At 38.6% G+C, this 11909-nt stretch overlaps 1 protein-coding gene across 1 annotated transcript in view; it reads left to right on the top strand.

Annotated features, from left to right (window-relative positions):
• The window catches only part of LOC103915221 (uncharacterized protein FLJ43738), a 46401-nt gene that overhangs the window by 9404 nt on the left and 25088 nt on the right, over positions 1-11909 (top strand). The window contains exons 3-7 of the mRNA XM_009322006.1: positions 406-709; positions 1526-1722; positions 2860-3067; positions 4481-4612; positions 7672-7756. Of these exons, the coding sequence (XP_009320281.1) occupies positions 406-709; positions 1526-1722; positions 2860-3067; positions 4481-4612; positions 7672-7756 (926 nt within the window). The remainder of the gene's footprint in view (positions 1-405; positions 710-1525; positions 1723-2859; positions 3068-4480; positions 4613-7671; positions 7757-11909) is intronic.

Below are 11909 nucleotides of genomic sequence, written 5' to 3'. Positions count from 1 at the left end.
GGGGTCGCTGCGCGCCCCTGCCCCTGGGTGCCCAGCTGCGGGGGCTCCCCCCGCTTCCCAACAATAAACTCCTTTCAAAACTCGACTTTCCGCCGCACTTAGGCAAGAAACCGATCGTTTATGGGCTCAGGTGACATACCCCCTTTCCGCTTTTTTGAGCCTTGTGTTGCTGTTTGCTGAGCGCAGTGACGCACTGTTAGCCTGGCTTGTCGCTTGGAGACTTGTGTGTGAATCGTCCCCGTGTCCAAAAATTAATCCATCGGGTATAGGTGTTCCGTACTTCAAAAGCATTTTTGAAACGGGAGTTTTTGGACCGCCTCGTGCTGTCCTTCCTTGCTCCTGCTTTGGTTCTAGTAGGGGTTTTTTATTTTGGCACTAAAATAGAGCTGTTTGTCTGTTCTGTAGCCTTTGAGTGTTGTCCGACGGCACATCAAGATGGCAAAGCAAAAGCATAAGAATTCAAATGCACGGGAAGAAGAGGAGGTGGAGGAAGATGATAAGGAAGAGATGACAGACTTGAACACAATCTGCTCTGAAAGCACTTTTGAAATGGAAAACCTAGAGGTGCTTGGGGGTGGTGGACGGCTGACCCCAGCGGGTGAAAGCAGCAGGCTCCCCCCGTCTGAAAAAAGTTGGGTGGAGCTGGATGGCTGCCATACTGTGACCTGCACATTGACAGTCTCGCTAGCTGTCCCTGCTCTGCCTTCAGGTGAGTACCTGACGCGGGTTTTCCTAAGAACCCTTCTTTCATTACTTCAGAAATTCATGTGGCGGAGTCCTGAATGGTTTAAGGAGATAATGTTAGAAAAGATGTTAATTGATTTGAATTTTCCTGGGTAGGTTGCTCAAGAAAATAGCAGTGGGACACGGGAGCTTTTTATCTTTGGATGGTTGTCACTAGTGACTGAAAACCTTTCCTGACCGCTGCCTACTCAGTAGTCACAGTTACTCAAGTTGCTGATCTTAGCTGGTCCTTATTAATCGGTCACTGCCTAATAATAAAACTAAAGGTGTTTTTTTGCGTATATACTCAACTCGGCAAATTACGATTTTGGGTAGTTTAAAGGTGGTATTGTCATTTTAGGAGAAGGTAGCAGCTGTTCAACAGATGGGGTATGATTCTCCTGTGGGGTAGGGCTGTTGGGGTGTAGCAGGAGCAGATACATTCAGCCTTCCCCTGAGCAGTGTGGAACTCTGTTTTATGGAAGTTCCCTGGGTAACAGGACATACGTGCCTTGGGAATTGCAATCACTGGACATCATGCTGCAGGAAGAGAGGATGAAGGGGGAAGTTCCAGGAACTTTATGGACCATTATGGTAGTTAAACCTGGGTAAGAATTGCAGGGTTGGGCACTGGGATGAGAGTTTCATGTTCAGCAGTCATCTGTGTTCAGTCAATCATTTTTCTGTTGTCACACTGGAATGCCTGTTACCATTTGGTCATTGCAGAGAGCATTAATTCACCCTAAAAGTATCATCTTTGATAACTTTTAATGCTTCCAAATAATGCTAATATTCTCTTTAGGACAAAAGCAGAAGAAATCCAATCCACGTGATATGCAAGGAAAGAGAATTCAAGTTGATGAATCGGGAGCTATTCCAAGAACGCACCGTTGCTATCACATTGAGTACTTCCTTCTACCAGATGACCTCGTACCTAGAAAACTGGATTTGGTGGTGTTTGGGGTGGTTGCAAAGTTATTTACAGAATCTGATTCCAAGGTGAAAGATAATAAAACTAAGTAATCCAAAATGTCATACGTAGAAGGTGGGAGAATGTTTTCAGATATGGAGGGAGGTAATTGCATATTGTTTTAACAGCTGCTTAGGCCTTATCTGCACACACAGATATATAACAAATATCAAGGATAGAACTTGACTCTTCTAGTCCAGATCAGCAATAATTTCTTAACGTTTATAGTAAGAGGCTGGTGGATTTCAGAGTATTTTACTTTTATTTTCCTCTGGATTATCAGTTTACTTGGGATTATAGCTTTTATCTTTCAAGTACCAAGATAATAATATAATAATTTGAAGGCAACTCTCCATTTTATTAACGATGAAGAAAAAAATGAAATTTATGCCTCTGATCTTTGTTGAGGAGAAAAATATTTTTAAGGTACTTGAAGAATTTTACAAATTTTGTTTTGTTTAGACGTGTCTAATTGAATTGTGCGCATTCAAATCCAGGAACCTAAAAGTTGGCTATATTGTTTTGAATATACCTTGGTTTGTTAAGAAATTATTTGTAAAAAGTCGATGCTAAAATCTTTTTTTTTTTTGAGAGAGAGAGACTGTTGGTTTTAAAGCAACCTGTATACTCTCAGGTTTTGTCTTTGAATGACAACCTTTCTAATGGCCTTCTTTGCTTTGTACTTCTTCTGAGTATCAGCTTGATGTTTTTGTTAAACAAAATGCACTTTGTTGATTGAAGTTGCTGATTGAAATGTGTTATATTGACAATGCTGATGAGTGCTTTGTTCCTACGGTTTACCAGCATATACATGTGAAGTTTAGTGCTGGTGCTTTAATTTTGTAAATACAAATTTAGCATTTTAAAGTGTTCATATTTGCTTATTTTGTTAAGTCTTCAGTCCATGATCTCATGCCGAGCAACAGCGTAATTGCTGTTTGTTCTTACCTCAGGTCTTCGTATCAGACCTTGACTTGATAAGACTGCTTTGTCTGAATCCAACAAAATACGCTGCTCCGACACAGCAAGGAGGGGTCATGTAAGACCCAGCACAAGCTGGAGAAACACAGTTTGAGAGCAGTGGTGGTGATAGTGGTCGGCATGTGAATGCAAGTTCTTCAGTACTGGTCAGCTCCTGTAAAGATTTTAATCTTTTGTTTTAATAGGCTATTACACCATGGTTTGAAAATGACAAGATGTGGATATCGTGGAACCATAGTGTTGATATTGGTGTAACTAATGAATATCTAATAAAACTAAGAGATCACAAAATAATTTTAAAAATCTGGGATACCAAGGACAAAGTTTCCTCAAAAGCGAAGCTTAGTAAACCAAACGTTATTTCTTCACTAGAAGGGGATGCAGAGGCTGTTGGTAAGTCTAATGCAAACAGGCACATTATAAAACATATCTTGAAATTGTGACTGCACCTATTGATAAGCTATCGTTGAGATTATTTGACATTCATATGTCATTCCCACTAAAATAATTCCTACTTGTTTGTGTTTTAATGAATGCATGAGTCAATTTCTGAAAATGTTGGCGGCAGGAAAATATAATTAGGCCTATAATCTGAACTTTTGAGAACTAGCAAGTTATCTGAGGTTGTTGGGTAGTAATGTTCGTAATGAATGTATTCATTTTTCAAAGATGGATTTTTTTTTTTGTTGTCCCGAGAAGAAGCAAAACTTGTACAACCACATTGTTATGCTGTGCATCTTTCCATTTCATCTTCTCCCCCTCGTTGTCTCCCACAAACCCATAACTTGAATCTATGCCTAAATTTTGGCCATGGTAGCTTGAAGGTCAGTGATTTCAGACAGTTAATTTATAGTTAATTTTTACTAGTTCAGTTAATTTAATTAGGGGAGAGAGACCCTGTTAGGGCTCTTATAGACATGTATGAAATGAGATCTTGATCCTTAATAAATACGCAAGAACTAAGCACGAGATGAAACCTATAGGAAATGGGGTATCCTTTGTTCTGATGGCCTGAAACTACCGTTAAAATTAATTTTACTATTAAAATATGCATAATTTGTTAGTAAAATACTGTAATTGTTGTCTCTTTCCCATGTGTATCAGTGGATAGAGGTTTGGTGAGGTTATAAGATTTCAAATGCTAGTTAATACAGGGTTGGGTTTCTTTTGATTGAAATGATGCTAACAAATCAAATGTTTGCCCAGATATGGTGGGGTTTATCAGCAAATAGGCTTTGCAATTGGTGGAAATTTCTGACAGCGTTTGGTTTTGCTCTTTAAGATGGGTTGAGCACCTGAATAGCTCTTGTTGAGGAATGGAAACTGATTTGTAGTTCAGTATTTTCTCAAGAGCAGCCTTACATTTTAGCAACAGGGGGAAGGCAAGACGAAGGGTTAAAAGCTTTCCCTCCCGAAGCTGCACGCTTTCAGAGGAGTCTGTATGGAGAAGTCCCCTCAGCTCACTAGCAGGGCTGTTTGCCTCCTCTGCAGGCTGAGCATTCTGGAAGTTCCCACAAGCCTCAGCTGCCCCAATATTTTCTTCTGAATATGTATTGTTGTACAGTACACGGGGAGAACATTTTACGCTAGATTCTTCTGTGGGCTTTGAGGTAAGTCTCAGTAACTGGTGATTTTCATCTCTAGACTAACAGAATTGAAGTGTGAGTGGCTTCTTATAGATAGTAGGAAAAGGGGAAGAGGTGCCATGGGAAAACCATTGCTCAAAATTTGAGTGGCCCAACCAGAGACTAAGCAATGAAGTCTAAACCAGGGAATTTACTTTATTTGATTTTATTTTCCTGATAGATGGGGTAAAATACGCAGTGCTATTGCAAAGAAAATTCTTTGAAGAGAGTCAACCAGCACCCAGCTGTACAAAAATCAAAGCAGCAAAGGAATCCAAGGCACAGGAGGAGTCTTCAGCCCTTCCTGTTGAAGGTATAACAGTATGAAAACTGGAACTCGCTTATGGGTGAAAAGGGAGGGGGGGTGTGCAATGGCACCTTGAGTGACGGGTGAGCAGGAACAGGACTGAGGAATCTACTGAGGGAACAAGGTGTTGCAGGAAGACTGAGGGTATTATAGTTAGAACAAGTTTTTAATAGCTTTGCAATAGAATTGGACAGAAAAGAGATTTAGCTGGCTCACAGAAAGTTTTTAAGGGATGGTAAGAAAAAGCATCGGGGTTTTCTGCTGCTTCATGTTTGTAAGTGATTGCATTAACATCTAGAGCCATGACTAGAAAGTAAGTTCCCAGATTCTTGCTGTTTCTCTGCTGTTGGCAAATACCTGGAATCCAGTAGCAGAATGTCACATTTCCTTTGAATTATTGGTTCATGGAGAAGTATGAAAGTTTGTTCCTGACATGGGTGGGATCCCAATTGCATGCAGTTTTGTAATCTGGCCTTGACTTGTGCCTGTTGAGAACCTGCTGCAATACTGCCGCAAATAACAACAAAATCTGACCATGTGTCAAGTTCTCCATCTAGCGACAGTGTCTTTGTAGCTGCATCTTCTTAAACCCCGCTGCTAGCTTTCCTTGTCTCTTTTGGAGCCCTGTTCCAGTCTGTTCACCAGAAAGCTGGGGTTTGTCTGCACCTGGACACTGTTGCACTGAGCAGCCGTGCAGAGTGCTCTGCTGGGAGCTCAGAAAGCACATGGTGCCAGTTACGGTGCTTGACTGGAGGTCGTGGGGTTGAGGGCTCGCAACAGCAACTGAAATCAATAGCGAATGAAAATGTAAGTAATTAAAATAAATATATAACGCTGAGAACTCTTTAAAAATTAGGTCCTTGGCTTTCCAGCTGGGCCACCAAGGTTAGTGGAAACTTTTTGCCTTATTTTTTTTGTACTTCAATTTTCAGTCTCCACAATGGAGATAATATTTGACATGTTACAGAAAGTGTTAAGTTGAGAAAGCACAGATACTTTAGCAATGAGTGTTACAGAACTCTCAGGACTTCAGTAATTCTTTTGCTACACCGGGGTTACTGCTTGGATACTTTGTAAGGAATTTGTAAGGAATGACCCAAGACCTGCATTGTGCAGTAAGAAAAAAGCTGACTTTTGAAATATTCTTTCACTGAGCAACACAATGAACAATAGTGTGCTACTGGGGGCAGAGGACCATGGCAAAATGTATTTAATCATCGTCTGAGGTCTCGGATACATATATGTACCAAAGGGCTGAATTCAAGCAGCGTAGACCTCTTATTTTGAAAATTTCTGCTTTTAGGCAGTTGGCCTTGCAATTTAATAGTTGTTTTCATAGAATGTTTTTATGAACAAAAAATGTCTAAAAAGTACTGGAAAGCTATTATTATGAAACTCTTATCTTTTGACTTCAGTAATCTTGTGAAAATGCAAACAAAATGTTTGCTTGTTTGTTTTTCTTTCTTTGTTTTTTCCTTAACTTTAGATTTTTAAGGTGAAAACAAAACTAACAGCTATGTCCTCACTCTGTGTTATGTCTGTGATTTTGTTAGATATACAAATAAAAATGGACTTGCCAAATATTTAGGTAGAGTTATCCAAAAGGAAACCTTGTTACTGCAGTAAGGTACTGGGGATTCAAGAGATACTGTGGTTTCCTCCTGTATTAGCATCTGATGCAGGGCTGCTTACGTCATGTTGGAGAGCACTGTGTCACCAGCTTCGGTTGGTTATCTTTTTAATTTTTTTCTCATTTTTTCTAATGATTAATGACATGCGCCATCGAAGTAGGAGTAGATGAACTCCTGGTGTAATCAGGGTGGCAGAATGCATCTGTATTTTGTTGGTAGTGCCATCTAGTGATGGGCCCAGAGAGGACTGATGGACCAAATATTGAAGCCTGCAGAGGTAGAAAGTGTGTTCAGGGAGGTAAAGGACAGGAACACAGCTTCCAGTTCAGATGAGTGGGAAAATGCCAGCGTTTTGCCTACATGCTAACCCATTCTGTGTTGAGGAAGAAAGGAATGTCCTGAAGGTCTCTTTATGTTTCTTTTCATTGACTTTGAAAAAGTATGTGCACTATTGGGTGTACCAGTACTTGTCCTCTGTAAAACAGGTAAGTTGTTACAGTTACCAGTATCCTGCTTGTAGTCAGGTAGAAACCTAATATTGCATTGCTTTGTCTTTGCTCACTTCCGGATAATGGCAAATTTTGTTCTTTATTGTGTGGAACATATTCAGCTATTCAAGTGCAAATTCTCCCTGCCACTTATACAATGTTGATTTGCTCTAATCTCACTGTAATTAAGACCTACATCTCACTGTAATTAAGGCTGATACATTGTGAGGCTAAGTGTTGAGTAATTAACACTGAAATCCATGACTGTAGCGTGGTTTTCTGTAATTAAATGACATTTGAAGACAGTTAGGTGTAGTATACCATACTTATGGCATATGCAAAACATTGAGTAAATACCTGGACATTTCTACACATTGTGTAAGAGATCTGGACACTATTAACATTACTTTTATTTTTTTGGTGATTATTCACTAGAATAGCAATTGGAACAGTGTATTAAATAAGCAAAAGCAATGTATTACTTCTTATGTAAGCAGTCTTTCATGCATTAAGATACGTTATTGACATCAGTACCTACTTAAGTACAGCTAGAACATTCAGCACTAGCAAAATATTATTTGGGTATTCTCGCCTCATTTTAATTACTTGTTAATTCCTAGTTTTGTTTTCAATTGCAGCATGATAATTACCACGGAACTTATTTTTCTAGGACATAAAGTATGACTTCATAATATTTTAGTTTCTCTGCATAATCTTTCAAAGTCCCTCAAAAAATATTTTATTTTATATATTTTAGGCTTTCTCAAACTCATCCTTGACATGGAGACAAAAATTAAATGGATCGTTGTTTTGAGTTACAAATAAAGCTTGCATAAGACTTCTCACCACGTTTTCATAGAGTTTACAGATGCATTTTGTTAGTCTTATGGGAGTTATCAAAGCATAGAAATACTTAATAACAAATGTAAAACCTGTTTTAATTCAGCAGAAGAAACTGATCTGAATGGACTAGTAACACCTAATTGCGGTTTGCCACATCCATCAAGGGCAGATGACTTATGTACAGTGAGGTAAGAATGTTGCACTTGATTGGGAAATGTTCATGTGTTAAAAACATAGTTAAAGATGTGTAATAGTTTTTCAGTATCTATGGTTTTTTAACGTTTTGTAATTATACTGTGGTTTCAGAAGTGGTTAACTGCTGCTTTTTGCACCCTTGCCTACTGATTGTAGGAGAGGAACAAAAGCATTAAGATCCTCTTTGATACATCGAGCTTGTTATAGTATATTTGGGGTGAAGAAGCTGTTTATGAAAAAATTACATAAAATAACAAACTCTGCTCAGCTTACTTGTTTACTTTGCTCAGCTTACTTGTTTGTGCATGTTTTTTCTTCTGTTCGTTTGTATCCTGTGACTTCAGATTTGTGGGATAAGATAGCGTCATTAAGACTAGATGGAGGAGGAACTAGGAGTTACTGTACTGCTGGTTGCACAGCTGAAAGTGTTAGGAAGTGGCAGAAGTGAGGAGTGGTGGTGTTCAGGGTACCTCATTCTTTTTGAAAGGTTGAAGGTAGTGTCAACAATAACAGTTGCTAGCAGAGCAGGCTTTACTGGCCTGTGAGCTCAACGAATCAACTCTGTAATGATGAATTTCTACTGGGTCAAATTACCATGAGGTAATTTTCTAAAGCAATTAAGGTAATCCTGAGTTTATACTGCTGTAGTAGCATAGTTCATTATTTGTTCTGTTCTGGTTTTAGGAACAGTTATTCACTCTTTTGGTTTAGTAAGTCATTTGTTTTAATAGTTTTCAGTGGTAAATTTCTAACAATAAGTATGTAACTCTAAAATTGTAGAAAAGGTTAGAGGGTTCAAGACTTGAGAAACTATAACATTTAAAAAAAATCATATTTTCTTGGGTATTATTCATAATGGAAGTCTTTGCACTTGAAATAAAAAGTGAATCATGAATAGGGTGTATCTCAAATACGTCATCCAGTATGTCATCTAAAAAAATATAAACTCTTAAATTATTTTCTCAAGGTTCCCATTTTGTTTCTAAAAAACTAATCAGTGATAGCACAAGATAACAAATCCACTCCTGTATTCTATGGTGTGCTTTCTCATTTTATGCTGTTACGCAAGTTTAAGAATTTCTCCTGAACAAGATTTAGTCAGATTGTTACTCTGCTCAAAAGATAATGAAGTCAATGAAAGGGCTCTTAATGCCTTCAGCACAAATTTATGAACTCAGCTTTACAGATGGATGTTTCTGAGTATTTTGTACGTAGTGAGAACACTACTGCTTCTGATGAGTGCATCTGTAAGTGAATCTTGCCATTCAAATGGTATGGGATTTGTGTGGCAGAAACAGAAGATGCATTTGTAGAGGTGCAGGAAATCAGCAAGAATGTTGAATTGCACATGGAATCAAAATCTTCAGTTCATTTCAGATAGTTTTCATTTAAGTGCAAAACCATCTTTAAAAAAAACGTTCTCCCAATGTTTAGAAAATCCAGCCACCTTCCTTTAGGTTCCTAGCCTGTATTCTTTTGAGCTGCTACAGACTGGATGCTTCTTTATCAAAGGTGCTGTATTGCAAGATTTGAGAGAATCTTGATTTTTAGTCAATGTCTTGGTATATCATCTTGTGTAATTCTTGGTTTGCTGCCTGCTCTGTTTTTAGCAGTTCTCAGTTCCTGTTCATGTCCGCTATATTATAGCCTTTGCTAATTGAGTAAATTCCTCCTGCATTGTATTTTATAATATGAAAGTAAATACTATGTGATTGCATGATAAAATAAAATGGGGCCCTCTGAAGCTTCATAACTGCTAGAATCAGTTGGGCTCGTGTGTTTATATCTTATGTATCTGTTTGTGATGATAGAAATGGAAAAAACAACCTTTGGAATGGCATTTTATTTGTTAATGGCTTATGGGAGGAGATAGTCGGTGCAAATGTGAGTTGGTGTTGTTGAAACTAAGTAGGGTTTTTACTCCAAAAATAGCACTGGTGAAATCTTGCTCTGTAACTCAGAATGTGAATTGTTGCTACTCTGTGTCCCATGAGCACGTCCTTTCTGCTCAAAGATGGGTGTCCATGTTGTGTAAGATTTAATGTAGAACTCCAAGACATTACCTTGCTTTGGACTTCCTCTGCATTTCATAAGCATCCCTATTGCTGAAGTATAAGGATATTTGAAGGATATTTGTTCAGTTTAAGTCTGAAAGTGTAGTTCCTTATGCTGTTGCTGTTCCCTTGCATGCATTTATACTATCTGTCATGCCAGGAACAAAATTCTGGTGAAACATGGACAAACGAGATCAGTATTTTGCAAAATTAGGAGCATGTGTTTAGTCTCCATGCAAACATGACTTTCAGTACAGATTAATTGGAATAGAAATCCTTTTTAGGTAGAAATATTGTAATAGTTTTCCAAAAAACCCCAAAATCATTACTGGAAACTTTTGAGGTATTACAGTCTAACGACACAAGAACTATGTAAGAATATTTATCAGGACATTAATTCTTCTGGAAAAATTTACCTCTTCAAAGTGAAGCTCAAACAGGACAAAATGAATTAGTATTATATCGGTATGTACATCACTGTTGCTCTTTCATATACCTGAACATTCTCATTCCACCTGTGTTGTGACTGTGGTGATGTTTTTTCCTAGCTTCATGTTCAAAGACCTATTATTATCGTGATGATCATTCCTCGTGGAGGACTAGTGAGTTACCTGATAAGCAGCCTATGTGTTTACTCTAAAAGCAAATCTGAGATTCAGGAAGTTATATTTTACCTATTTTATTATTGGCAAAGTTTTGCTGCTCCTTTGTGCACCTGGAAAAGAATCTTCTTTTCTAAAGAATCAGCTGCCTTCTTCCCTCGTTTTATGTCAAAAGTCTACAGCCAGAAAGTATGATAGTCACAATAATTGTATGCCACGTTTCTTCTCTCAAATTGGTTCCAGAAAAAATCTTAATACTGCTATAAATGCCCGCATATGGTCTGATACCCTCTCTGCCTTTTCAGCCTGCAGCGGGGAGGTTTCCAACAAATCCACCAATAAATTCCATGTTACCTCCATGAACACAGCACAGTTTCCTTCATTTATTCCCAACACCTGGAGGTTCCTATATATAGTGATGGTCTCTAGGGCCTCTGACTCATTGCAGTGATTTTTCTTTTTTTATTGAGGCAACTGAAACAGCCCTGTTGTTTTTAGTTTTAGCAGGTCTGTTCTTTTTTCTTAGAATGATGGTTTACTTATAAAACTGCATGTAAACTTTTTTTATTTAGATTTTTTGTTCCCCAAGCAATTCTTTTGACAGTCTGTCATTCACTACTTAGTTAACCATATATTAACAATTTTGACTGTATGTTTTTATAGGAATACAAAGATCTCAGCTGTATTTTTAATGTTGATCACTTAAACCTGCTGTTTAAGTGCAAAACCTGCAAACCACGCAAAACCACGCTGCAAAACCACGCAGCCAACCTTCTCTCTCCCCACTCCCAGCTATTACTATGATCCTTTTTGAAACAACTCTGAGGACAGGATTGGGAAATGCTGGCTTAATCTGTGTAATGAATTATTATTTTTAGTGCTGTAAGCATACATTGCTTCACGCTTCATAGCCACAGTCTTGATTCATTGCTCACTGCATGGGTGCCTGTCTGAATTGAAATAATGTTTGTGAAGCAGCTGAAGAACTTAGACCTCTGAGATTAAAATTCCTGGGAGGAGGAGGAAGAAAGGGATGTTCGAAAGATTTAATGCCAAGGATAAAGGGAAGATGTTGCACATATATTAATAAATCTGAGAGAAAATGCTGAGAATATGATAATCTGGAGACAATATTCAGCACCAGAAATCCTTAAAGTAATAATTGTGAGAAGCTATGGGGCAGTAGTCAGGGAGGGTTGTACTTTTGTGTCCCAAGCATATAATCATAGAATCATAGAATAGTTGGGTTGGAAGGGGACCTCTAAAGGTCATCTAGTCCAGCCCTCCTGCCGTGGGCAGGGACATCTTCAACTAGATCAGGTCGCTCAGAGCCCCGTCCAGCCTGACCTGGAATGTTTCCAGGGATGGGGCATCCACCACCTCTCTGGGCAACCTGTGCCAGTGCTTCACCACCCTGAACATAAAACATTTCTTCCTTATATCTAGTCCATATCTACCCCCCTTTAGTTTAAAGCCATTCCCCCTTGTCC

The sequence above is a fragment of the Pygoscelis adeliae genome, unplaced genomic scaffold (genome assembly GCF_000699105.1).
Source record: "Pygoscelis adeliae isolate BGI_AS28 unplaced genomic scaffold, ASM69910v1 Scaffold304, whole genome shotgun sequence".
Taxonomy (NCBI): Eukaryota; Metazoa; Chordata; class Aves; order Sphenisciformes; family Spheniscidae; genus Pygoscelis; species Pygoscelis adeliae.
Note: the sequence above shows the minus strand (reverse complement) of the source record. Positions and strands in the feature narration are given on the sequence as shown.